This window comes from Polypterus senegalus, chromosome 16 (assembly GCF_016835505.1).
Source record: "Polypterus senegalus isolate Bchr_013 chromosome 16, ASM1683550v1, whole genome shotgun sequence".
Lineage (NCBI taxonomy): Eukaryota > Metazoa > Chordata > Cladistia > Polypteriformes > Polypteridae > Polypterus > Polypterus senegalus.
In genome coordinates this window covers 95623382-95651262 of record NC_053169.1, presented here as the reverse complement: position 1 = coordinate 95651262, position 27881 = coordinate 95623382, and the positions used below count along the sequence as shown (strand labels likewise).

General features: G+C 37.9%; 1 protein-coding gene across 7 annotated transcripts; it reads right to left on the bottom strand.

Annotated features, from left to right (window-relative positions):
• Positions 1-767: 767 nt before the first annotated feature.
• On the bottom strand, positions 768-19369 carry myb (v-myb avian myeloblastosis viral oncogene homolog). 7 transcript variants are annotated; one of them, XM_039738540.1, is made up of 16 exons: positions 19264-19369; positions 16325-16442; positions 16063-16134; positions 14671-14763; positions 14241-14461; positions 13617-13848; positions 12312-12398; positions 11732-11836; positions 9966-10211; positions 8880-9215; positions 8144-8286; positions 7672-7786; positions 6883-7005; positions 6139-6246; positions 5556-5663; positions 768-1100 (listed from the first exon to the last, which is right to left on the bottom strand). In XM_039738540.1, exons 1-16 carry the CDS (start codon positions 19287-19289, stop codon positions 987-989), a joined length of 2247 nt encoding a protein of 748 aa, XP_039594474.1. In that variant the 5' UTR covers positions 19290-19369; the 3' UTR covers positions 768-986. The 7 variants fall into 7 exon arrangements, with proteins under 7 accessions (XP_039594474.1, XP_039594475.1, XP_039594476.1 ...); XM_039738541.1 differs by having other exon boundaries at positions 768-1097; XM_039738542.1 differs by having other exon boundaries at positions 6145-6246.
• Between the last annotated feature and the right edge of the window lie 8512 nt (positions 19370-27881).

Below are 27881 nucleotides of genomic sequence, written 5' to 3'. Positions count from 1 at the left end.
GCAAGGTTTGTTACATTTTTGTATGCCAAGTGTTCTTTGTCAGATTTTTGCTACGGCAGTTTTCTTGTAAAAATAAAAAAAGGACAAAAAGTTAAATGCATAGACACAGAATATGACCAAAAAGTGTTTCCCTAATTGTCAAGGTGCAAGACCCTGTTATCTCCCAAGAAGTGTTTACAAAGAATCACCTTCAAAATGCCGGTGCAGCATTCGCCAATTTAGTAAAGCTTTACTCGCCTTTGACGAAAACAGTCCACATGCTAAACCTCGTAGCAGCAAAGGACCCCCTCCCACTTCCATTTGGCATTTACAACAAAAAAAAATTAAAATTAAATTAGATAATATAATACATTTGTTCAAATAAAACTTTTACAGTATTTTCAGACAAGCTCAATTTTTTTTTCATTAAAATTTGTTATGACACCAAAAAAAAACAAAAAAACACACAAACCCAAAAAATACTCTTAACAGGATTGTCTCCTAAATATTTTGAATTTTGATTATCATTGCTTATTTTTCTTAATAATGCTTCAACAGAATACTTCCCATCAGTGCAGTAAGTGTATACTGTTATTCTGTACATCTGTTCCTCCCACAACTCTTGCAGCAACAGAAGAACAATTAAAAAAATGAATACTGGCCTCAAACACTGCTTGTTTTGCCAATTTAAAAAAACAATGTTAAAAAAAATAAATTACGCAGGTTGTTCTTTTATATTATTATAAAAAATATTTTTCAAACCTTCCTATAATTCAGGTGCGCTTGTCTTTTTTTTTTTTTTTTAAAGTTCTCTTTGGTTGGTTGAAATCCAACAAGTGTATGCATAATGGCAAACCAAAATATGCCTGCTCCCAACTGTTGTACCACAACAAATAGGCTCCCCGTCTTCATGCAGAGGGAATGTTGATTGAAATCAACGTGAAGTGTTTTGGTTCTCTTGCATTTTTTTCCTTTTTTCTTTTAAGGTAATGCTTAGTATAAAATCTCTACATGACTAACGTCCTGGCTGAGAATGTGTTAATGTACTTGTGCGCCTGCTCAGTTACATGGATTTGATCTTCAGTCTTCCCACATGCCACTGCTTCCCACGCACCGAACTGCTGAAAAGAAAAACAAAAAAAATTACACATAAATTAGACTGATAAAATGTTTCTTCATATTATTTTTAATTTAGATAATCTTAGCAAATCTAACCAATTGTTTTTAAACCACTTTGCATCTGTTATTTATTAATTTTTTAGTGTTGTTTTAAAGTTGCATGGAAGTGTACGTGCTGCAAGATGACAAAGTAACGTTACATTTTTTTTACGGTTGACTGGAAAGTCCCTGCTATTAAAAAAATTACATTATGCCTGCCACTTTCTTCTTCGTGTCCATATGGCTGCACTCTGGTGTCCTTCCACAGTCAAAAAGCATGCAGGTAATATGGATTAGTGATGCTAAACTGGCCTTGATATGTGTGTGTGTATATATTTATGTTCACCCAGCAATGGGCTACCACCCTGTCCAAGGATTGTTCCAGCCTTGTACCTGATGCTTGCTGAGAGAGTCTACCGCAACCACTCCCTGTATAAGCAGAGTTAGATAACAGATGGAAGGACATTATGTATGGGTGTACAGTGGTTAAATAAAAACATAAGAAATTTGAAAAGGAAAAGGAGACCAGTCCATCAAATTGGTCCGTTTAGCTGTCCCAATATCTCATCAAGATGCTCCTTAAAGTATGTGAAGTTTTCTGCTCCAACTACATGTCTCTGTAGTTTGTTCCAGATTCTTATAACTCTTTGAGTGAAGCAGTGCTTCCTGGCTTCAGTCCTAAGCATACTTCCCCTTAGTTGAAACTGGTTTCCTCAAGTATGTGATTTGCAATTTAGTTGAAGGAATTCTCTTGGATCTGCTTTATCAATATCTTTGAGAACTTTGAAGACCTGGAGTGCATCCTCACTCAGTCTCCGCATAAACAAGTTTAATTGTCTAAGTCTGTTAGAGTAGGACAAGTCTCCAAGTCCTGGGAGACACCTGGTTGCTGGTTAGAACCAATGCATCCTGTGCCAGGCTGCTGCCTCTGTAGAATATGCATATTCTGTAGTTTTCCTCCTGCATTTGGTTGACTGGTTTAATAGTGTAATTATGGATTTCATAGTGGATTGCATCTCATTTCAGGGATGGTCCTGCCTGGGACAGGTTCTGACCCCCACATCCATCTTCAAAACTGCTTATCCCAAACAGGGTTGTGGGGAAGCTGGAGCTTATCCCAGCAAGTATTAAGTGCTAGGCAGAAACACTCCTTAGAGCACCAATCCATCACAGGGTGAAAAGACACAAACACACTAAGGCCAGTTTAGCAATTCCAATTCACCCGTTCTGTGTGTGTTAGGACTGTGAGAGGAAACCAGAGCACACAAAGGAAATCGTCATGGATCAGGGGAGAACATGCAGACTCCATGCAGGAGGCACCCGGAGAGTGAACCCCAGAGTTCTTAATGTGAGGTAGCAGTGCTGCCACCATGCCTAACAACATGCCCTCTAAGTCATGAAATGAATTAAGCAAGTTTCACAATTTTACATCATAGGTTCTGCAAAGGACTGGCATACAAAATAGGACAGAATAGAATATTCTTTCAGTTGAATTTGTTTATGCTGATTACTTTGAAACTGCTCTGTTCATTGTTAATTATTATTACCTTGTGCCAGATAATGCCAGGATGCTCTCTGGCTGCCACAACAATGAAGTGTAGGTTTGACATTGACAGTTTTTTTTTTTAACTAGGGGTTAATATTAGTTCACTCTTGAATATACAACAAACATTTGCCCATTTGTGCCACAGATTAATTCTTGCTTTTCCTAGTGACTTTCCTTGGATTTTGTTGATGGTCATTGGAAAACACCATTTTAGAGAAAAGTATTCTTTTGAATTCAAACAGATAATTAGTAGGAATAATGCAAATTTTGGGTATAAATATAACTTCACCCTGTAGAGCACCATATTTTTAAAAGTACATTCTATCAGAAATAAATGTAACACTTTGTTTAGATCAAAAGGCAATATAAGCTGAATCATAGTTTACTTCAACTTATTACATACAACATTGACTTTTATGAGTTGAATATTTGAGGAACTTACAATGAATTGAACATTTTAAAAGTTGTACAGAAATAAAACAGGGAAATATTATGAACTATTTATAACGTCTCCGTGCTTAAAGTGGAACCATTTCGCTATCGGTGTTCCGCTTAGTCTATGTCTTGCTCCTTCTTGCCTTTTATCTTTGCAAGACAACATATTAGTCGAAGGGATATTTTGATGGATGGTGTGCTGTGCTACAGTAACATTCAGTATGGCGTTTGTTGGTGGCAGCCCAATAAAAAGCACTGTAATGTCTGTACCAAATTTAATCTAATCTGTCAAGATAGCTGTGAGAAATTTATTGTATCTATTGTGGAGGGGTTACCCCTTAATATTGATATATTGAAATGTCCTTTCTTATTGGATACCTACTGGCCTAGATGGACTGTCCTGCCAAACTTAAGATTTGAACTAAATGGAAGGCAGTGTTTCTGTTGATGTGTGTCAATTTGCTTTGCATTTTATTATATATATATATATATATATATATATATATAACCACAGACCTTGCAATCGGTTCTGCGCATTTTCCTACCTTGTGCCCACAACAGCTGGAATGTTGGGACCCCTACATCCCTGTAAACAGTCAGTTCTATCTTTGACCCTGGTGTTGCCAGGGCAGGCTTTGGCACCCAGCCCTGTCTCTAAATTTGATTAAGCAGGTTTCAGAATTATTAGCCCTGCAACAAAGTGCTGCCCACCCAGACTTGGCCTTGCAATGAATACTGCTAAGGTAGACCCTGAAGCAAATAGTTTGCCATTAAGTATATTATTCTCAAAACAGAGTGTCACCAAAAAATTAAGAGGAGCAACTTAAGGTCAAACTTACCATCACTTTAAGAGGACAGACAACAACTAATCAAACTGAGACTTTTCATTATATTGATTTAGCTGCTTCCATTTTTAAAATATACCATAACATTCAATACATTTACCTAAATGCTCCCAATTTATAATTTTTGGACTGAGCACTTCCATGTCTATAATTGTGATAATTCAAATTTTATGGACAAGATGGCTACATGTGACTATTTGGGGTGCTGGGGAGCAGTTAGAAAGGAGGATTTAAATAAATAAATAAAAAAATCGTAGCACAGGAATATCCCATTATCCACGTTTCATTAGCATTGTCTCACTACACCTAAAAGGAATGAGTGCAAGACAGGCAAACCATGGATGGGATGCTACCACAGTGCACAGGCACACAACAAAGGTCCAATTAGAGTTTTCCAATAATTGGATTTGTTTATGCTAATTAAGCTGAAATTGCCCTTTTACTGCCTGTTCAAACTACTTTGTGGTACATGTATGAAAATAATGTAGTTTAATTTTTTCTGTCACTGTAGTATCACTGAAAACACATTAAAGTGTTCTGAGCTTATACTTAATGAACAGAATTAAAAAAAAAAAGTGAATTCATATTTCCCAAATTGAAACATGAAGAGAACACATTCATGTAAATTGTACATAGAAGGCAAAGCCACTGAAACAGGAGTGCTATCCACAATATTCATCAACTTGATCTCACACTAACTCCCATTTAATTGTGGGAAACTATGGCTCATAAATGAATTAAAAATAGTGCTCTTCTTCAAAATGTCAAATGTATTTTATCTAACATTTTATAGCAAGCAGTATTAAGGAAGCACTTTACAAACATTACACTGAGATTATACCACAATATACAATTTCAACACAGTCCTGTCTAGTGTAATTCACAAAGGACATTTTGATCTAATGTAACATAACATAACAGCTGCTTTCTGCTTAGATGTAAAGTTCTTGCACTTTGAGGTTTAAGTTACATAACATTCTCAAATCTGCTTAGTCATTCGGGATCATGATCATGGTTGACAGGAGCCTATCCCAGCGGCATCGGTCAAAAGACTGAAACCATAAAGACACCATTCCATCACAAAGCCACTCTATGCCAATAAACTTAAGCATGTTTGGTAAAGTGAGAGGGAACCCCATAAAGATAAAGAGAGAGAAGACGGACTGGTTACAGAATTTGAACCCAGGATTCTGTATATGTGAGCCAGCAATGCAAATTAATGCACATTTTTTGGTCTAGTGGTAACAAAGCTTCTGGTGTGCCCTAATTTGTGCTACTGTTTAAAACAACTAAGCACCAGATCACTAATAATATTTTTAATTAAACAAAATCTGAAGATATGAGGCACAACTACATCTGGTACTCCTAGCCATTCTAAATGGGGAAGACCATAAGGTCATATCAAGGCCATGTAGAAATGTATATTGCTCATGCTGCCCAGCTAGTTTAAGGCCTCTATAATTACACCTGATAACAGAAGATAATGCAAATTGCAGATTGTTTTGTCCGTTTTTCAGATTTATATTTCTGTATTGATGACAATATGAGCTGCCTTCTATGATTTATGTAGATAACCCAAATTTTGGACCAACCTGTAAAGGACTTCCCATAGGTCTTCGAGGCACATTAAGAGCTTTAATGAGATTGTCTTCGCTTTTGTTGACTACCGGCATCATTAACACTGAACTTGTGAGAATATTCTGAAGAAAATCAAAATACATAATATAAGTAAGAAACGTTCATAGATGCCCTCACTTGATCAACAAAACATGAATAGAGGAAAAGAGTGTCTGCATAACTGACTGCAGAGCAAGTGTCTGTGTAACTGCTTTATATTATGATGCATTAATTTAAATGATTGAAACCCCAGAATATTGCTAATTGCATCTTTAGGTCAACTACCTCAATGACCATAGTATTGTTAAGAGCAAAACATACCCACACTAATGTTGCAATATTTACAGTAGTTGTTATGGGGTCTAACCCTAGAAAGTACTGTAAGATTCTTTATCAAAATGAATAATTCTGTTTATATTGTATTTGCTTTAAACTTCATTAATAAAAAATAAATAAATAAAAGCAAATAACTAAATATATGAATCGTGTCTTAAGAAAATATTCTAATGTTTGAGAGCAACACTGTGTACAATCCTGCATAAGAAAAACATGACATACACATACTGGTGCATCATCCAAAGAACTGCTTTGTGAAAAAAGCTGAGTGTTGAGACTTGTTCCTTCCCAATGAAAAATATTTCTTATCCTTTCACTAGGAGATTCCACCTAAAACATAGCCAAACAACAAAATTATAAATGTATAATTTTTTTAACCTTATAATTTACATGCATTCCACAGGCAATAGTAAAATACTTGGGTTAGCAAGACAGGTGGTAGGTTAGTACAGTGATCAGCCCTTCTGACCTTATGGGGCCATCATCATGGCTTTGTTATCTCTCTGTAACTTTGGTGGTGTGGAGTTTACAAGTTGTTCTTTGTCGGAATTAATTGTCCTTCAAATACTTTGGTTTTCCTCCCACAACTTCAAAGATGGGTAGGATAGATTAAATGGAGACTTCCCATCAGCCCTAAGTCAACGTGAATGTGTGTGAGTGGGTTCTTTTGTTGAACTGGTGCCATGTCCAGGACTGGTTACTGCTAGCATGGGCTATGATTACCTGTGAGCTTGAACTGGATTAAGCAGGACTGAGAATGTTGTGTTATGATTGGTTAGGACCATGGCCAAAGAACGTCAGTTCTTTCTACAGTCTAGTGCCCATCTGCACAGTGGAGAGATGTGTGACTTAGCCTGCTGGAGTATGTGAACATTCATGTTACCTGGCAAGCAATGGATATACTATGTCAGACCAGGATGGTCCTGTCTCTACACCACTTAATACAACAGTTCTGTTACACTGTACCTCTTGTTTGATTTTCTTTAAAATTTGATGTTCCTCTTCATGTAAACATGCAGAAATTCCTGATTCATCAGTTTCTTGCTTGATTACTTCTTCCAGGTCTTGTTCAAGATGTGGAGTTTGAGGCTGGTAATGTATTAAAAAAGAAGTATTTTGAACATTAAATTGTGATTTCATTTAGGATTAAGTTAAAATTGATTTAAAAGGAACCTGTGTGAATGTTTGAATGTTTTTTTTTTGGATATTTAATTGTTACTTCTATATTTCACTACGTAACCAAGAAAGTAGGCAAATATTGATAAGTACAAATTTAAACATTCCTTTTTTCTCATTTTTAAAAATAGTTTCTTACATATATATATATATATATATATATATATATATTCTTAGACCCATTCACTCAAACTCCAAGCTTAGCCTATTCCATCAGCACTTTGTGCACAGAAGGAAACAGAGTGTCATTTCATCGTGTGGCACACACACCCTTGCTCACAGTGCAGTTCCGAGTTGCCAATTAACCTAACATACATATACATTTGGAGATGTGGGTGCACACACAAACACAGTGAGAACATACAGACTTCAAAGAGACGAGAATGAGATATAGGTTTTAAATACAGAACACTGGCATTGTGAGGCAGCAGCACTAATCACTGTATAAGTGGGCCATCTATTACATTCTTCAACACAGTTAAATATGTAAACTGTATTTTCAGCAGACACATGCATGTAAATAGTTAAATGTTTATTTTTAAAGGTTCTACTCATTTTTGAACAGTTTACACATCTTACCAGCATTTTTAACGGGCCATATTTAATTTCTTGTAAAGCAAGTGCAGTCTTGAAAGGGGTCGGGGTCCTTGGTGATGTCTCCATGATTGATCGCCTGATATTTGGAGTTCTAAAGCTGTTAGAACAAAATATGCATAATTCACATCAGACAACATCTGTGTGGATCAGCAAGAAAAAAAAGTTTGCATCACTCTATTTGTCAAGACCTGACAAACATTTTAAAATCTCGAGTGAAATACACAAGTAATTGCTTCTCCACACACACAAATCTCTTTAACACATTGTGTACTAGTTTGTACTTCATTTTTTTGGGTCATCAATATGATGTTCAAATTATAATTACTGAGGCGTAGTCATGAGAACATGTCAGAAACAGTCTTCAAACAGCTCCTAGATATGTTTGTTAAGCAAACACAATTTTAAAAGCAAACACAGTCAAAGAAGAAAAGCACATAATATGGAAACAACTTACACATCATTCTCTTTCTGAGGTTTAGGCGTGTGATCCCTGTGCAGTGTAGTACTTGTTAAAGTTTTCTGAACACAGATGGGAGTGGAGGTTAACGTTGGGGTGTCCATCTCAAGGTTTTCTTGATTTGAAGAAGTGTTAAAAAACTGCCAAGACAGATAAGAAGTTTAATATTTGCATGGCAAAATCTTTATTTTTGTTCTTTTTTAGATTTTTTTAAAAAGATCACAAAGAAATGCATATTTTTGCCTGAGTGGATCACTGTGCAAGCAATTTTTAAATCATCAAAGGTCACAAGCTGTGCTTCAAGTAAAACAAAAAAAAAGTTATAATTTTATTCCACCAATTCTGTGTGTAAATCAAACATGATTTTTATTTAACATAACTTTTTTATAAATCAAGGAAAATAGACCTTGGTTTTGGAGAAGCATTGTATGCTTGAAATACAGCTTGCAATGAATTGTGAAAAGATATTAGCCAAAGACAATTGTGAACTTCTTCCAGGAAATTAGGGCAGAAAACGTGAGGTTTTAGTGCACTCAAGATTTAAAAAGTTGTTAGCATTTTGCTTTTTGTAATGCAAAAGGAATGGTCAGAAAGTGACAGCAATGAGTAGGTTAAAACACAGAGGGAAACCCAGTGGTGAAAAATGATTAGTCATTTACTCCTCTTGATTAGTTTTGTGACCGTTAACCCATACTTGGCTGTTGCAAAGAGCAAGTGTGTGCCATTCAACTACCTGAGAAGGTGAGAAGGGCAGGCTTTTGACAGGGGAACGCTTGGGAGTTGAGCAGGTGAGGTCTACCAGCACGTCACAAGTGGCTGACAGACTGGCATTTCCTTTCCGTTTTCGAAGGGTGACTGAGGGGGAGTCACTGAACTTTGAGGCTGACAGAGACTCTCGTGAAGCAGGAGAACCCTGACACAGAGTCTTTTCTCGTGAGAGTGCTTTAGTATTCCTGCTACCCTCACACCCCCCAGTTTCTGTACATTTGGCTTCCGGTGATTTGCAAGACGAAGCATCTGCACCTTCAAGTAGTTCAAAACTGTTGAGGTTGCCCCACGTGGATGGATCCTGTAAAGATTGGGGAGGCACGAATCTTTATAGACAGAGTTGAGCATCACTGCACTGAGTTACATAGTTTGGCCTGTTCTGAATGGAAGTTAGCTAACAGTTAAGACTAGGCATGGACATAATCTGAAATAACTTTAAAATTGACCCAGTTGTTATGAGGAACATATTATATGCACCACAAGGATGTAACTGGGGCTTTAGAATAAAAAAATAATGAAAAAAATATATGTTGATCATAAACTATGGGAAAAAATGTATAATCCCATTAAACCTAAAGCTAAAATTTCCTTTGGGCCACTAAGGTGTCTGTCTGTCAGTCTAAAAACGTGTACACACACTCACACATATACAGAATGGGTATTGTATATTTAAGACAAAGACAAAACCTCAATTACACCACATTACTTCAGTGCATGTAAGTTATCCCAGTAGAGTTACCCACAATAACGCAGGTGTTTTCAGAAGCAAGTGTGTGAGGCCAAAGGATGCTTTAAAGTGTATGCCATGCTGGTTATAGCTTCTACTATGAATATCTAAATAGACATCTTTAAATATACACACACTTCAGATTATTCTATCAGAAATAAATGTTGTGTTAACCAATTTTGTCTGCTCTTTCTAACTCAAACCTAAAAGCAAAGAATACAGAGACCAAGCAGTCAAGCCCGTAGCCACAAGCAGTGGTGCATTGCTGATGCTATGGCATGCCAAAAATAAGCCTATCATTAAACCACAAAGCACAACACTTACTGAATCGATTAGCTGAAGTGTTTCTGTGTATTCTGGGAGAGGGGACAAAACATTATTCTGACTTCCCGCCATGCTCTGTGCCGGGGAGATGCTCTCTTCCGAGGCACAGCTGTGGTCTATTGGAGTCGGAGGCGCACAGGGCTGTGGCTGCTCTGGCAAGCAGGAAATGGCAACAGTCTCCCGATGTGGCACTGTGCTACCAGCTATGTGGGGTCCACTCCATCCTGGGTAGTTTGGCACCTGATTCTGCACAAGAAACAAAGCGGCAAAGAAAAGGAACTTAAGAGTAGAGTTGCACAAGGCATTAAACAGATACTGCTGGAAGCAAGATAAAAGTGATTGCAACAGTCAAACAGTTTGCATGTGAAATAGTCACCCAGATGTTTCCTTGTATTTTATACCAACGAAATATAGGAACTGATGGATAACTGGGCCCTGGGTATGAATACAGCTCAGATTATATAAGTCTGAGTCATAACCTTTTAAACCTTAATATGACCCAGCTAGTTGGGGAAAGTATAAATACATGAGTGCAAGCACAGAAAAATAAAATTTTGCCTTAGAAAGAGATGCACACATAGTCAGCCAGTTCATAACTTTAATGAAAACAGTAACAAGTCAAACATAACATTTCTAGAACCTATACTGGAAGTACAAGCCAGCAACCAGCTGTAGACCGGAGCACAAGTCCATCATAAGGCCTACTCACACAACAACCTACATTGTGTCAAACTGGAATAACCAATTAATCTGACACTTGTGTCATTGGGATGTGGAAGGAAAGTTGAGTTGCTGAAGAGAAAAAGAGACAAACTGTTTTATATGTATGCCAATGTGCAAACTCTAATTGGAGAGCAACTGGGTGCAGGATTTGAAACTATGATGTTGGATCTAAGAGGGCACGGCTTTAGTCTTACCACTGCTCTTTTACCCATAACAACAGTATTCAAGTCAAATTTAAAACAATCTAAATTTTACATTTTAGTTAATATAATGGTAAGAGCTACAATAAAACTTTTTAATTATTTTAATTAAGTTTTAGAGTTTCATTTCTTAAATGATTCTCATCATCTGTCACTAAACCTGACTATATACTGTATATATAGCTGCAGCTCACACCAGTGCAGCAAAGAGTTTTAGTAGTCATGTATAAAAACATAATACCTGGTCAGAGAAATAAAAAAAGAAATATTCAGGCAACGGTTTATATATTATTTTAAAAAAAAAAAAAAAAAGTACAAACGTTATGACATGCAGACTGAGGAAAACAATAGTAATGATGATGATGCAAAAATATAGAAATCCATGTGAGGCAGTACTGGAAAGAAAGCTCTGACTGCATGAAAGTGCTTGTTTCTTATATTTATTTATATATTTATTCAAATATAAAACTGGTGAAGTAATAAATCACTTAGAAATAAGGTAGAAATTTAGAGAAATTATGGAGCAGACAGTACCTCACGTTTAAAAGCAAGCACTATATGTGACAAAACTACACCATTAAAGTTTAAATGAAGCAAAAAAGCAGTAAACATGCAGATACTACACTATGGGGATGCTCAGGAAATGAGCTCCTGTAGTTTCATAAATTACCTTTTATAGTCAAAATCTAGTCAAATATAGTATACTGCTAATAGATCTGTGTATTCTTTTTTACTACAGAGTTCTCAAAGTGAGCATCCCCATTGCATAGATGAAGCCACAATGAAAAGCACTGGGGTGAAGCTGCTATTCTTTTATCCCAGCCACACACTGATTAATCTTACTGGTAATGCTTGCTGCCCTCTCAGTTCATTCTCAGTTGACATAAGTAGCAACTCTAATTCCTTTATTCTTTTCTCTTTGTCAGGATCTTCCTCATTATAGTGTCTCTGAAATTAAGAGGCAATGGAAAAGGACAAATAAAGCAGATGGTTGACATCAGACATCTGTGCTTTAAAAATGGACACACGTTCTTCCATTCTTTCCTCTGGCTCATCACTAAGGCAAGCAGACACTGAGCCATGTAAACAATGCAAAAAAGAAAAACAATGTCTGTGAATTAGGTATCTCACACTTCATTGCTTACTCATTCATTAACTGTTCTGATTTCCTTTAATTCAAAGTACCCATCCAAAGTGTCTACAGTTTAGCACGCATACTCATTACCAAACTGACCTCTCCAGTACAGTATACCACACATACCACTCTCAAACTGGCCCAATCCAATTCACTGTTGCAAAATGCCAGAGCCGCGAGTATTTTACATTTTACAGTTAAAAGTATGCCAGTGTGTAACTGTATTCTACTAAGAAACCTAACACACAAATGATTACATAATGTGAAGTTATGAATTTAAAAATGTACCTGAATAGATGAAGTTCCATTGGCGGACTGGGAAATGTTCAGTATATTCACATGTAGAGCTACAGGAAAAGGAAGCTGAGCAGCAATCTGACAAAGGAATAAAGGGTACCATCAGCATAAACTCTGACATAGAACACTTATTTAAGAGGTCTTATTATATTAAATGTTCAAAATTAAAAAAAAAAAATACAGATGCCATCAACATGATACACTGAACTGACTGTTTTTTTAAATTAGAGAATAAAATATCAGCTTCTCTCATAATAATCAGTCCCACTTATCTATGAGAAAAAATACAGAAATCTCAATAGTCTTTTAAACAACAAAAAAATAATAAACACACAACATTCTCAAACCTGCTTAACTCGGTTCAATCTGAAACAGGCTCTGGGCCCCTGCTACACTGAACTGGATTAAACGGGTTTGAGAATGTTATACTATGTTATAAAAAATAGATCACTACAGATAATGAAAAGAAGACGGTTGCTATTAATAAAGAAGTAACTAATGAATTAATAAACAGTGCCTTATAGGCAAAAAAAACAAAAAGGTTAGAAGCTCTATATGTTTTTTTTTTTATATATTTATGAAGCCATTGTGCGTAAAATCTTATCAAAAACTATTTCTTCACATTTTTACACTTGTATATTATTTTCATTCTACTACAGATATAATGACAAAGATTTTGATACTGCAACAATGGGAAACAATTTTCCTCGTATGAATCCAGAAATAAAATTGTCTTTTGCATCATGGCTCTATCATCTGCGCTAATAGGAAATGGTCACCACTTTTGATATCCTGTTCAAAAACAGCTTCTATTTTAGCAGATGCAATGATAATTTGAATGAACTGCAGTACTAATTCACTTGAAGAATCGTAATGACCAGATATAAAGCTGTGTTCCATTATAATCATACTATTGTTGGACTATGCTGTTCACTTTTCTTTCAAGGGGTAATCGGTTATTTGCAGATTACTTAGATCACCGTGGGGGTTCTGTTTAAACCTTGACAGCAACAGTGTTTTCTGATTTACAACTAAGCTTCCAGATACAGGCTGCATATCTACTCAGGCCACTTGCCATTACATTAAAAAAAAAAAAAAACACTTTTAAAGTTAAGTATGAAGGAAGAATATCATTAAGAACATAATAGTTGAATGAATTTCATGCCAACTTGGTTTACCAAAATACAAGATGGGTGTTTAATATTCAGGAAACAGGCTGGACACAAGTAAACACAAAACATCTGGTAATATACAAGTTATAGAGTGTCTACCGTATGAAGTGCCAGTCTAACTTACATTTTGCGTTTCTGGGATGTGGTAGTACTGATAGTCTCCACTCAGTGTGGGTTGTGTTGTTTGTATCTGAGTTGGTGATGGAGAATGGGCGAAGCCCATTATGTGGTTAGCCTTTGAATAATTTGTGGCTAGGGCTGGCTGGCCTGCTTTGGGGGAGTGCTGAAGATAACCTTCTTGTTCAACCTTGCGACGCATTGTAGAATTCCAGTGGTTCTTGATAGCATTATCTGTCCTACACATATAAAACAACTTTAGTTAAGAAAAAAAAAAACCATACAAACACAGACAAGCTTGTTTTACTGCTATGGAAAACAAGCAGAACCGCACTAATTGACCCTTAATATTACTAAGTCTTACATGAAGCAGGGTTTATCTAGGGCATTTAAAGAATGGCAAAAGTCTTACAAACAAATTAAACAGAATATAAGCTTTGGACAGTCATGTGGCTCAAAGAATCTATCACAGTAAGGGTGCTCAAGATAATGAAAATAAAACAAATGTGTGCAAATGAGCTACTAAAGTGTTCACACTTCAGTTTAATGTGAGTTAATGAAGTAATACCTTAGGGAGTATATGCACTAAAAAAATGTAAAAGACTGCCATTCATATCAGGGAACATCGTACCTTCCAGGGAGTAGTTTCGCAATTTCTGCCCATCTGTTGCCCAGTCTCTTGTGTGCTTGATAAATTATTTTGTCTTCTTCTTCTGTCCAGGAAGTTTTTTTAACTTCTGGATTTAGATGATTATGCCACCTCTCCCGACACTGCTTACCAATTCTTCCTTTTAAGTGCTTTGCAATAACAGACCACCGTTTGGGGCCATATTTCTGAACCAGCTCAATAACCTGCAAATAAAATAACACCAATATAATAATACATAAAAGCACAAAAACATCTTCATACGACTTTGGGTAAATCTGTTTTTTAAAAATAACAGGATGAACAATTTGCCTAAACAAAATGATACCAGTGTTTTTATATATATATATATATATATATATATATATATATATATATATATATATATATGTTTAACAATAATTGAGAATATTACCCTTTGATCTTCTTCTTTTGTCCATGGCCCTTTAATAAGTTCTGGGTTTAAAACCTTCTGCCACCGGTGTTGGCACTGCACATCTGTCCGGTTCTATAAATTCAAATAGAATAAACAATTGCTTCAGTATTTTCCAAAAATTGCAAAAATGTGTTCAATGCAAAATATAACATGAAAGAATATTATATTAAAAAAAAAAACTGTATACTGCTCAAGTAAAGAAGAGAAACCTTCATTTGCATGCCTTGATGCAACTCTCACTGCATAGCATTTCTTGTAACTTAAGGAATTTTTCTTAAGTGTTAAAGTGGAGATGTTGCTCAAAAGTGAGACAACTGAACACTTAAACTGTGTTATTATGGTTACTGCTCTTCCTACTGGAAAATAATGCCAGGTGACCATCCTTCACTTAAGAAAAGAAAGAATTGAAGTTTCCAATTCTTCATCTATAAAACAATCTGCAAAATATTTAGAGAAATGAAATCTGTCTATATTTCTACTATTGCAGCCAAAACGCAGGTGGATAGTAGTTTCGTTAAGCTCTGATGACAGTTTTTAGAAAGAAATGTTGATAAATAGGGAATTCATGTTAACCAAAATAGAAACAATGTCTAAAAATGTTATTGCTCATCATTAAAGGGTCTTGACTCTGGCACTCAACATTTAGTAAAAAACGTATTTCTCAAGTTGAAATAGTCTCTATATATACTGTAAATATATATGTGAGTACATCTATGCATATACACCTGTTTGTGTATACTTTATACATATATATGTAGTTTTCATACACATACATGTAGAGTGTTTGTTTTTGTATGGACATATTTAGGCAGTGTGTTGTAGTGTTTGAGGCTTTGGACTTAAAACTCTGAGGTTGCACATTCAAATCCTGCTAGTATGACTGTGTGACCATGAACAGGTCACTTTACCTGCCTGTGCTTCAGCTGGAAAAACAAAAGAAATGCAACCAAATTGTGTCTCAGATGGTAGGTTGCCTTGGATAAAGGTGTCTGCCAGTTGATAAGTAATAATAATAATATCACTGAAAAATAACCATCTCGAGTTGTTAGTAGATTTTATTGACTTTAATTGTGGTATCCATACCCTAAAATAATATCCGATGAAGAGCAAAAACAGAGCTACCTGTAGTTGGACCCTATCTTGGCGAGACTTGATGAAAAGCAGTAGTGCAGCCCTGGGGCAGACCACACCCATAACCACACTCACCTATACTGGGCCAATCTAGAGTGGGTGAGAAACCATCCCAAAAGCATGTCTTTGGAGGAAAGTTGTGCAAAATAAAAATCCCATAAATAAGGTATTCCAAGGAGATATTAAAGCACTAGGAGGCAGATAGAATCAAAAATATTGGCCAAAATAAACAGTACTCACAGCAAGAAAGTTAGCAATCACTTTCCAGTCTTCTGTTCCATGGTGCTCGACAAGTTTTTTTAATTTTTCATCCTGGGGAAAATAAATCAGTATTCAATATTTAAAAGGAATGTTTATACTATATAGAAATAATATATCTAACAAGACAGAAAATCAGTTACATTTTGATAGTCATATTCATTCATATTGAATACTTATTGAAACAGCCACAATTACATAATCAATACTTTCTACACCAAACAAAAAACTTCAGAAATCTTACTTCTTCTCTGGTCCATCTAGTTTTTCCTAAATGTCTTTTCCCTGATTTTGGCAAAGGTCCATCATAGTCATGATCATACATTTCAATTTCTTCATCATCCTCATCACTGCTGTAAACACTGTAGGGAATGTTAAAAAAAACACACCTTTAGTAAGCAATAAACATGGTCAGGTATCATAAAATATATATCATAAAATAGTCTACAGAAGAGAACCTGTATATCTTGCAGATCCAGGTGTTAGAAAAGTTACACGGCATACATATTTTGAAAAACTGGTTCTAATGTTTTTGGTTTCCACAGATACATCCAAGGGGATTGGCAATGTTAATTATTTTTTCATGACTTCTACATGTTGGGACCTGCACTTGTATTGTCAGAAAAAGGTTAATTACACATTTGGCACTGCTTCAACCAATCGCAGACTGCAATACAATTAAATGTGCTGGGCAGTGAACAGCAGCCGGAGATATGTCCTGATATGAGGAGGCTGCATGTCAAGTCTATTTAACTCCTTCGCTGTCTGCATTGTGCCCCCCCACCCCCTCCTCCACACACCACCGCCATGGCCCGTGTGCTGTAACTTTTATACTTCCAGCATGACCTGCTCTTGTATGCTGCTGCATTAGACAAAAAAATTTACTTTCAGTTTCAGTGCTTTTGCTTCTACAGAGAAAACTTGGTTTCCATTTATAAAACCTGAAACTTCAGTGGTACTGCAAGTGAACAGCATATATAAAAACCTTTTAAAAAATTTTTAAAAATGAATCCACTCAACACTTGATAAGGAATCTACAAAGTCCCTTTAAGGATACCACAAAAAGTAAAAATTCACAAAGGTATGAAGGAAGTGGAGTGTTAGGCATCAAGTTCACCACCTTTTTCTTAGTCTGCTATTCCTCCCAGTCTGCCCAGATGTTTAAATCACACACCTAATTTTAGAAATGGGACTACACAGCAAAATCAAAAGTGTCAAATGAACACTTTAAGCACAGATATAGGTCCTTTCTGTCCATATATTACACTTTGAAGGATTATTTTATCAGTATGAATGTAACACTGGTAATTTTCCTGTTTAGTCATTATAACCCGCTTATCTTTTTGCAGGTTAAGAATTTAGTTTGCTGCTTATGAATTCTCCGTTTTAGTTCGGTGGTTTGCATTGTAACAAAGAACGGACACAAATAAATGCACAGACATCTTTTTTCCACATGCTGTCTGACATTAAAGGAGGATTCCACTAGTGGGCAAACTACTAGTATAAAGAAAAGTTAATGCTAAAGTTATCAGGTTTCTCTGTCCTCGTGCTGCATAGAGTGAAACTTTTTTTTTTTTTTGCAATTCATTAACCCTTGTGCCATAATTATGCCCATGCACCTGAAGTGTCTTTATATTTGAGTTTTCTGGTGTTTGTGTTCAGAGAACATAAGAGAGAGAAACGTTTAGGCTTCTCCCAACCAGTCTGTTAATTGGCAAACTATTTAAAATAAATATCTTTCCACCTAATGCTGGGTAGCGAGCGGGACGCTAATTCTGTCAACAGGCGCTTCAGTGCAGCATCCAGCCAGGGAAGGAAGGTGTACAAGGGCCGACTCAATACATCAGCCCTGGCCGGGACGCGTATTCTGGACCAATCAAATGCATCCGCATGGAAATTAAGTGCAAACAGGGAGAGAGCGTGCAAACTCTGCATTGAAAGAGCTCCAGCCGTAAATCGGAAAGGTGTCCAATATGGCATACCAAACCACCGTGCAAAGTTAATTTAATGCCGTCTCCTTAATCAGGTCTTCCTATTACGGGTTTTATAACCAATTAAACCATCGAACCAAGTCATGAACAAACCTCAAGAAAACAATAAGTTGGTAAAGCGCAGCTAAACTGCAGGAAATTATATCCGTGAAGCGCATGTGGCTCTTTCGCCGACGTTAGCAGACGTCAAATTATTTTACAGTTGTAATAAAAGCAATATACAAAGCCGCACAAAAAAGGAAAATTTAATTTTGCATGTAATGGCACAAAGAAAATTGCGCTCGATTGGCGTTTTGGTCAGTACCCTTCACTTAAACTGACCCACAGCTGGGGTGGCTTAAATCTACGAGGATCGCGACGAAAATAATAAGCAGAATAAAAGTTTAGAGGTTACAGATCGACATGAATAAAAGTGCAATCGCTTCTTTATAGCTAACCCAACCACACGACATTTGGGGTGCACGGCATTTAACAGTCAAGAGGGGAGTCTCGCTCACCTCAGCTCCCCCTCGAGCAACCCAGATCGTTGAGATGGTGATCTCCCCTGAGCAACAGGTGTCTCCCGTGGAAGGTAAGAAATGTAAAGTGCTCGAGCGAAATAAAGAAAGAAATGAATGAATGACGACGAGTAAGTGCAGGCGCGAGGACGACAGCAAAACAAAGGCACGGATGCGCACTTGACCCTATTTGAAAAGTTGCATCTGAAGTGACACATGTCACACAGCCGAGAGAACGGGGCGATCGCCCTCGTAAACAGAAAACTGGGGCTGAGCGGAGCGGGGAGCCGAAGACGAGGCAGATCGCTGCTTTCTCCTGGGCTGTTACCTTCCCCACGCTTCAGCACCTGAACGCAGGGGTCGAAGTGCTCGCACATTCCCACCTGTCAAGTTGGCACGCTGCTGCACCGGCGAGAAAGAAGGAATGAAAAGAAGACACGCACACCTGCGCGCAGGAAGGTGCACCTGCCGTGGGGTCTCCACGCGTGTGAAGTGTGACTCCATGCTCCTAAGAAGTTTAAAAAAAAAAAACCCTCTAACTTCACGTGCTGCTTTGACAGCTCAGACTGTAACCATTCCACCATAAATGCTTTCTATAGTTGCACCCACGCGTGTGCCCGCAAAGATTACTCAAGCCGTGGAAGTAAAGTCCTTTGCCCAGGATGGCGTCCTGGTGACGCGTGTATTTACTGTACCTGTGCCTTGGCCGCCTAGCCATCATCCCCAAGGTGCGGAAGGAGTGCTCGCTGCAGCAAGTGTTCAGCTTCAAGTGTGTTCCTAGGGAGCAGGAAGCAGGTTGAGATTAAAGCGTACAAAAAAAAAAAAAAAAGTGTAAACAGATTCCATCAAACAAAAGCTCGGCCCCTCCCTCTCTCCCCGCTAAATTTGGCGCCGCCGGCCCCCGCGCACGCGCCCTGAGCTTCCCGGCAAGCGCCTGCCGCTAAGGCGCCTTTTCCAGTGCAATCCCCGCTAAAGCGCGAGCGTAAGGCGCGGGGGTCTTCCGTGGGCTCTGCACCGCCGATATGCTGACTAATCTGTCCACTTCATTGTTGTGTGTGTGTAGACTAAAAACAAAAAAATAAATAACTAGAAAGGCTTGCATGGACCTTCCAGGTTAAACAAGATGAACGACTTTTGCAGTTTCCCGTCTAGTTTGTTAGAATTTCAGCGTGTCCGGCTTGAATTTTCTATATGAAGCTCCTCGCTTACGCCGGACAGACTCTATTGCGTCCGTGGCTTTATGGATTTAAAAACACGTGTGTAATAATGCTAAACCTGGTCTAATTTTTTTTGAGTTGCCCCCGTAATCGTTAACAAAATGACAGACGCGTCGCCACTTTTGATTGTAATGCGCCGTGACAGGAAAGTCGGGGCAGCCAGCGGCGTGGAGAGACGCTTCCGGGTTTGCTTTGGAAAGGAACTTCAGGGAATGTTTCACGTCGCTATTTCAACAACTGAAATGTCTTTAAAAGCGCAACCTGAGCAAAGTAAAACCGATGGAAACTCGTGCTTGATGTTACCTGTCTAGTTTAAAAAAAAAAAAAAAACGAACGCACGTGTTGTGTAATGGAGAACAGCAGCTAGAGGGCGCCCGTCAGACTGCGCAGACGGCTCACTCCTCTGAGATGGTCTCAAGAAATTTGGAGTGTGGCGGCCGACGAGCGCCCCACAAATTCATGAGGACCCCCCGGAAGGGTAGAATGGACTCGGATCCCTAATCTGACAGGATTACGTTTGTGTTAGTTTTATGAACCTCGTGTTTAAGTTTACTGCTATTTCCAAGTGGCGACTTTTTCTCTTACTTTGAAGATGTAAGCGCAGGAGTTTATGTGTGAGAGCGGACGGTATTTAGTATGTGCAGTTTACTTATTGTTCTCGGGTGATTAACCAATGTTGCAAGAGAACTGATGTGACTAACACATCTTATACTTTAATCATACATCACTATCCATCCTGTAAAAAGCATAAATTCCACCAGGACAAATACATACCTACTATATTGTACCTTTTATACAGTACTGTATCTATACAAATATAGGGGCCTATCTATCTAATCTATCATAATGCCTTTCATAATTCCATCTTCTGTTCCTCCTTTCTTGGAGCAGGGTCATGGGGAAGCTGTAGCAAAATAGTGCAAGACAGGAACAATTAACTAGTGTTTATTAATCAGAAATTCACATCATAACAAGAATCATTAAAAAAAAAAATGAAGTGTGGCACAGTAGCCAAGGCTATTAAGTGAACCCGTTACAAAGAACAAATGTACATATTTTTTAAGCAAAAGGAACATCTTTTAAGTTGGATGGATAATTTGAGTTTAAGTTTAAGAAGGGGGAAGATCAACCAAACTTCCATGGGTATGGATATTACACTCTGGTAACTTATTTAAGGATACCTTCTTTGTTAGTAACTGTTTAGAAAGGATCCCATTCAAACTGCACATTACTTGATGGAGGAAATGTGACTGTGATGGACTGGTGCCCTGACCAGGGTTGTTTTTCAGTCTGTGCTTCTGGGAAAATCTATTGATCCCTTCACCATAAACTGGATTAGGGAAGTTCAAGTAGTGGACAGGAAGGTCTTTTGGGTAACCATTTTCTCCTTTCTCAGCTCTGGTTAGAAATCTTGGGGTCGAAACAGACTTTTTGCTTTTGTTTCAAAATCATATTGCTTGCATCTCCAAAACGCCAGAAACTTGCCTAATATAAACTCTCCATTTCAGTGTTTGAGACATAGAAGCTGGTTAATGTTTTATATGACCCCACCTTGACTATTGTAACTTTATTTTATTAATATAGAACACTTGCTTTATAAGTATGGTTTATAAATAATGTGTTATTGTTCACTGCTCAGTCCAGTTCTTTGTACCGTGTTGCTGGTGTCCCCTAAAAGACAATTCAGAAGTTACAGCTTGTCCAAAACAGTGCTATGTATGTTCTTACAAAAACAGATAACACACATGAGACTTCACTTTTATTGTTCTTACACTGGCTGCCTCTTGAAGAGATCATCCATGTCCAGTTCATTCTCGTTTGCAAAAGCATTCATTCTTCCTCCATGACTCACATCTACTACTTTGGTTGCTCTATGGATGAAGCTATATAATAAGGATGACCATATTTTTTGCTCTCATGGGACTCATTTATAAAACTTTCTATGGATTCAAGCTTGAAAATGTACAAACGGTAAAAAAAGAAATAAAATTGCAAAACTTGGTGTACATATATTACTACGCAATTTAGCTTTATAAATGACTATTATCTTGTAAATGTATGTACATGAACACAGTTCAAAATCTGTCTGGTTGCTGCCCTAAAAAAAAATAGCACCTATTATGCTAATCCACCTCATACATATGCAATTACAATGCTGCATACCTTCATGACTGGTGGAGCAGCCTCCCCCCGACACATCAAGCCCCACCACCTGCATTCAAAAGAAATCTGGCTACACAGCAAAGCTGACCACGCAAGATCATTCATGGCATTATAGCACCTCTCCTCTGGGCCACAGGGAATGGCATTAGGTACCAGCTTCTGAGCGGGTAGCTGTTATTACATGGCACATGTAATGACATGATTGCTGTTATGCTGAATAGTACAGGCTATATATATATATATATATATATATATATATATATATATATATATAATATCCAGGGTTTTGGCCAGTTACCTTACAAAGAAGCCAGCCACCTTTTGCAGAACCATCATGTCTGTCAAAGCTACTTTGTCTTAAAATAAATGAATGAATGGTTGATCCAGGCTCCTGAACCACAGTGGTTGTCAGCCTCATCTTGGCATCATGGACAGCTTGTGTACTAATGGAATATTACTGCATACATTCTTGAAAGATATGAGTTCAGTAAAGTGATCCGATTACATTAGGAGAACAAGATACTGCTGCAGATTGCCTTTATAAGTTGGCAAAAACGTTGTGTTTAATGTATGTACAGCCACAACAAACAAAACCTGGGTATAGAGACTCGCCAATCTGTTAATGGCTTTTAGCACACCAGGTATAATGAAGATGAGCTTGGCCGAGATATTCCTGACCTGTTGGCCAGGTAGCCGATATAAACTGACGAAAACCTAAAAAAAGATCTTCATTTCAAATACAGAGCATTGAACCTCTTAGTCTGTAATCATAATTATCACTTTTGAGGTGTAATATGTTTGTCTTGTCAAAGCACACTCTAATAACATCTCAGTGATATGAATTATTATACGTGTCAGTCATCATTTACCTGGCTTAGCTGCATTTCCTAGCTTGGTCAGGAGTGTTGTCATTTCCCAGTTTCTTCAAAATGTTGCGAATGGATGAGTCAGAATTCCATAAATCCCTCTATATGTACATTCTACTGTCATGTTTTCTCATATAAATCCCTGTGTGAAAAGCTGCATACACATTTCCAGCCTGTATTTGTGTGCACATATGTTTTATAAATCAGACCCATGGTGCCTGCCTATGGAACTAACTTCCAAAACCTTTCAGAGCTTCTGTAACATTGGCTGGTTTTAAAAGATGTTGAAAGGTTTGTATTCACTGCTGTGCACTTGACAATTGACAGGGATTGATAGACAGTCCTCTGGACCCTTAATGTTTTTAATGTATGCTGTTTGTTTTTTTTTTTTGTCCTTTTTTACTGTTCATCTAATCATACATTGTTTTTTTCACCATGAAGCAATTTGTGATGATTTGTGTTTTTTAAGTGTACTATATAAATAAAGACATTATTATCCATCACTTAGTCCAATTCATTGTATTGACTTTTAGCAATTCCTATGTTGAGAGTACCCACTGGTGAGCACTGCTGCATCACCAATAAATCTTCCAGGGTTTGAATCCCACACCCAGTTGTTATGTGACGTTTGTGTGTTCTTCCCATGTCTTTGTGAGGTCTGCACTCTCTACTCCCGATTTTACTCCACATCTCAAAGACGTGTTAGAATAACTAGCAGTTGTAAACTGACATCATGGCGGATTTTTGTGTAGGGTTCATGTTTGGTTCCTGCCCTACACCTAGTGCTGCTGAAATGGGCTCTGGCCACCTGCATTTCAATTGGATTAAACAGCTTTGAGAATGTTGTTGAATTAGGAGGACCTGAGTGGGCCCTGACTTTTGTTTCACTGACTTTATAAATCTGAGGACAGTCCCCAATTGCTTATTCATTTGGCTTGCCACTGGTACCTAATTTGCAATATCAGAAATTATTAATAGTTTGGGTTTTCTCCATTTGAATGTAAAAAGAAGCTGCTTGTAGGTAGACTTGTTAGGCTTCATTGTGTTCACCTGCTTTTTTGATTGTTTCTTAACAAGCAGCCATTTTACCTCAACATGCAAACAAGGCAGCCTGCAAACTTGATACCACTTACACCAATGTAAAAATGAAAGAAAAAAAAAGTTGAGGATTGAGGAGTACTAATCCACCCGTAATATTAAAAATATTTTATTTTTCTCAGAGAAGTTAAATGACCCTGGCAGAAATTACTGATGTTATGAATAATTTTAAAGAAGAAATGGGAAATTTGCTAGAGCATTTTTACTGTGATAATCTCAAACATGATTATGATGTAATTCATTATTATTATCATCACTGGGGGGCTTTGCCCCCTGCTCCATTTGCTTGCCAACCGCCCAGCTTGCGCTACATGCCAGTCACTTTGGGTCTCTGCCACTCGCATATGTGGATTTAACTTTCACCAAACAACAAATCTTTTAATTCTCGTGGATACGCCTCTTCATTGGGAAGAAACACTACTTTTCCCTGATGGCAACACAAATTAGACAATCTACAAGTTTCTAACTTAAAGATTAAATCCGAACAATATATTCAATCTCTTTTCGTTGCTTCGTTATTTCACTGAGTAATAATTTCTGTTTGTTTGCGCTAACGCAATCTTTACTATCCTTGTTTTTTTTTCTCTTTTTCGTACTTTCATTATCTCTAACCTGCTCTGCATGTGTATCGCTCCAACGTTTTTGAACCTTTTTACAAAGTTCTATTTTGTCATTTACTCTTTGTCTTTTATTTCCGGCCCCGGGCATGGCTAAATCTCTTGGCACAAAGTCTTGTTGCGCGGGCCTTGAAAGTATTTCCTTGAGAAAGTCATGTCTTGTCCCAGGATTTTTTTATATAATAGAGAGATTTATGTGCTGCTTTTCTAACTACTTGAGGTGCTTTACATAGATCATGGGAATTGCTCCAACCACCACCAATATGTAGAACCCACAAGGATGATGTGAAAGCAGCCATTCTCGGTACACTCACCACACATTTGCTATTCGGTGGTGATGGAGGGAGGGACATAGTTAGCCAGCCGGGGCCAGAATGGCCAGGGCGCGAAGGGTCATTTAGTCAGGACATCCGGGTATACTCAACACGTTTCGAAGGATGTCCAGGGATGTGTTATGATCTCAGAGAATCAGGACTTTGGTTTTATGTCATTTACAGCACAGTGTCCCCATCACTGCACTGGGACATTGGGATCCACACACAGAACACAAGGTAAGCACCTTCTGATGACCACACCAACACCTCTTCCAGCAGCCACATAAGCTTTTCCCACTCGGTCTCCCATCCAGTTATTGGCTGAGCTCAAACATGCTTCCCTTCAGGTGGCTGGCCTGTTCTGAAGAGCAGGTGGTGTGGCTGCTGGTTATAATATCAAATCACAACACTGTTTCATATCGTTGTGACTGCAGTTAACATATTGCAGGCAGTGTGGAGTACAGGGAACTTACCAGTGTTCAAATAACACTTAAAATATGAAGAAGGAGACGCTGTTTGTGATCAAGATGGCAAATAGGATGTTAGGTTATATATGAGAAGGTGAGGAGTACAAGTCCAATGAGGTCCTAGTGAGGCCTCAGCTGGAGTACTGGGTTGAGTTTTGGTCCCAATATTACAAAAAAGACAAAGCAGTACTACAGAAGATGCATTAGGCCAATTCCATAATTTAAGTTAAACATGTTCAGTTTATGAAGGCAGAAATGAAGAGGTGACATGACTGAAATGTTTAACGTTATAAAAGGAGTTGGTACAGTAGATCCCAGTTTTTACTTGAAAATAAACTCTGTAACAAAAGACAGGAACATATCTGGAAACAAGTTAAGATCAAATTGCGCACACACATGGAATAAATCATCGAGGAGTATGGTGGAGAGTAGGACTCTTGCGTTTTATGTTAATTTGTGGAATCTACATGAACTGAATGGATGAGCTTGTTAGCGTGAATGGTCTATTCTCCTTGCAAGTTTTCCAATGTTTTCTTTTCATTTTTCAAGGAGGAATCTTTTTTTTTTTTTTTTTTAAACATACTTTTTTTGTCTTCAGGGTCAAGTTCAAAGTCCTAATATATTCTAAAGTGTACATAAGTATTCTAATAATACACTGAAATTCAGTCTTTCACAGACTGGTGGCAAAAGTACAATACCAATAACAGACAATGCTATAAATTAAATTAAACATGAGGCAATATATGTACATGCCAGGGACTGGCTGCCAGTCTGAATTTGACAAATAAAATGCGAAGTTCTGAGTAAAAATAAGCCATTTCCAGAACTTTTTTAAGGCTTCACAAAAAAGGATGTCTCCATGTTTTAAATGTATTATTAAATTCATAGCTTTATTCCCAATTGGCCTTATATGAGTGTGAGTGGGTCCTACTACAGACTGGTACCATTTCCTGGGGTAGTTCTTGTCTTCATCGGCATCCAGCCACCTGTAGGAACCACCTCAGCCCTTCATGCACACACCCACACTTTACCAAGGATCACAAATGAATCTCCCAAAAACATTTTCGGTAGGAAAATCCTGTGTAGACATGAGAAGAACACATCAAGCAAATTCAGCACAGACGGTAAGATTCAAACCCAATATACTCAAGAGAGTCTGGCGTAGACCCATCTCAAGATGCTGGGTGTGGTGCTATAGTGCTGATCGTTACGTGACCATGCTGCCAGTAAAACAAAGCAGAAAATGATAACTCAAAAGAAAAAGTCGGGCAACTCTGTAGCCACACTAAATGCCTGGACTGCAGTTAAAGGTTCAGACGCCTTGAACTGTTCCTGACCTGACTGTCCTTCTTTAAACAAACAAACAAACACTTGCTTGCCTGGCACCTTAGTTTCACTCTTAATGATTTTTATAACTTAGTAATAATATTAATAATACTTTACATTTATTTTGTGCTTTTCTCACAATTCAAAGTGCTTCATTGAGTGGAGAGCCACTTCAGCCACCACTAGTGTGTAGCATCCACCCGGATGATGTGATGGCAGCCATTTTTGCGCCAGTACACTCACCACACATTAGCTGTTAGGTGGTGAAGTAGCAAGAGAGAGACAATTAGAAACTGGGGATGGCTAAACCATGGTGGGCAGTTTAGCCTGGACATTGGTTAGTTTGACCTACATGGCCTCATGGATTTTTCCTACTGTACCATAAAACCTTTGGGACAAAAAAAAATATACACAAGGAGCCCACTTCACCATTACAAGCAATCTAATCAGTTGCTGGGTAACACCATATTCTGGGCTGCCACACATCCCACCAGAATGCCCCCCACTAGCAGCACTCCACCATTGAAGCCAGGTCTCCATTCTCTGGCCTGATGTTTCCTATTGCATGTGTTTTTCCTTCTGTTGGGCTGAAAACCACTAACAGGTTCTTGTTAAGGCCCCTGATAAAAACACCTACATTGTGTATTCAATTAAGCACAATATTCATATTTTTGTACACAAAAATGACTAATGTGTTTCAGGTGAAATGTGGAAAGTTTTATTATTTTTTCAGATGTGTCTCTTTGCAAAGCAGGTAGCAATGCTGCTTCACAGTAATATTCTGCAGTTTCCTCTGGAAGAGGTACAGTTGCAGCTGCCCATTTCCTTAAACTACTTTTGCCAGTGTTGGGCTTCAGAGCTGGGTTCAAGGTAGTAATGTTGTTACTGGTCCTGTTTGTAGGTGACTCTGTATTCACTCACACCTGTAATGATGTAAATGTAATATAATTTTGCTCTACTTTCTTAAATTCGGTTAATATAATTCACGGTCACAAGGGACTTGGCCCTATCTAGGTAGCATGAGGCAAAATGCAGGAAACAACCTTAGATGGAGCACCAGCTCATTACAAGGCATGCACACTAGAAGCACTAATTCATGCAGGAGAATGCATACTGACAAGGGGAGAACATAAAATATCAACATAGATAATGGCTGGAAAGAGGATTATAACCCAAAGCACTGGATCACTGAAATAAGGAGTGCTAACTACTGCCCCACCGTGCTGCCTTTTTGTTGTACTTGTG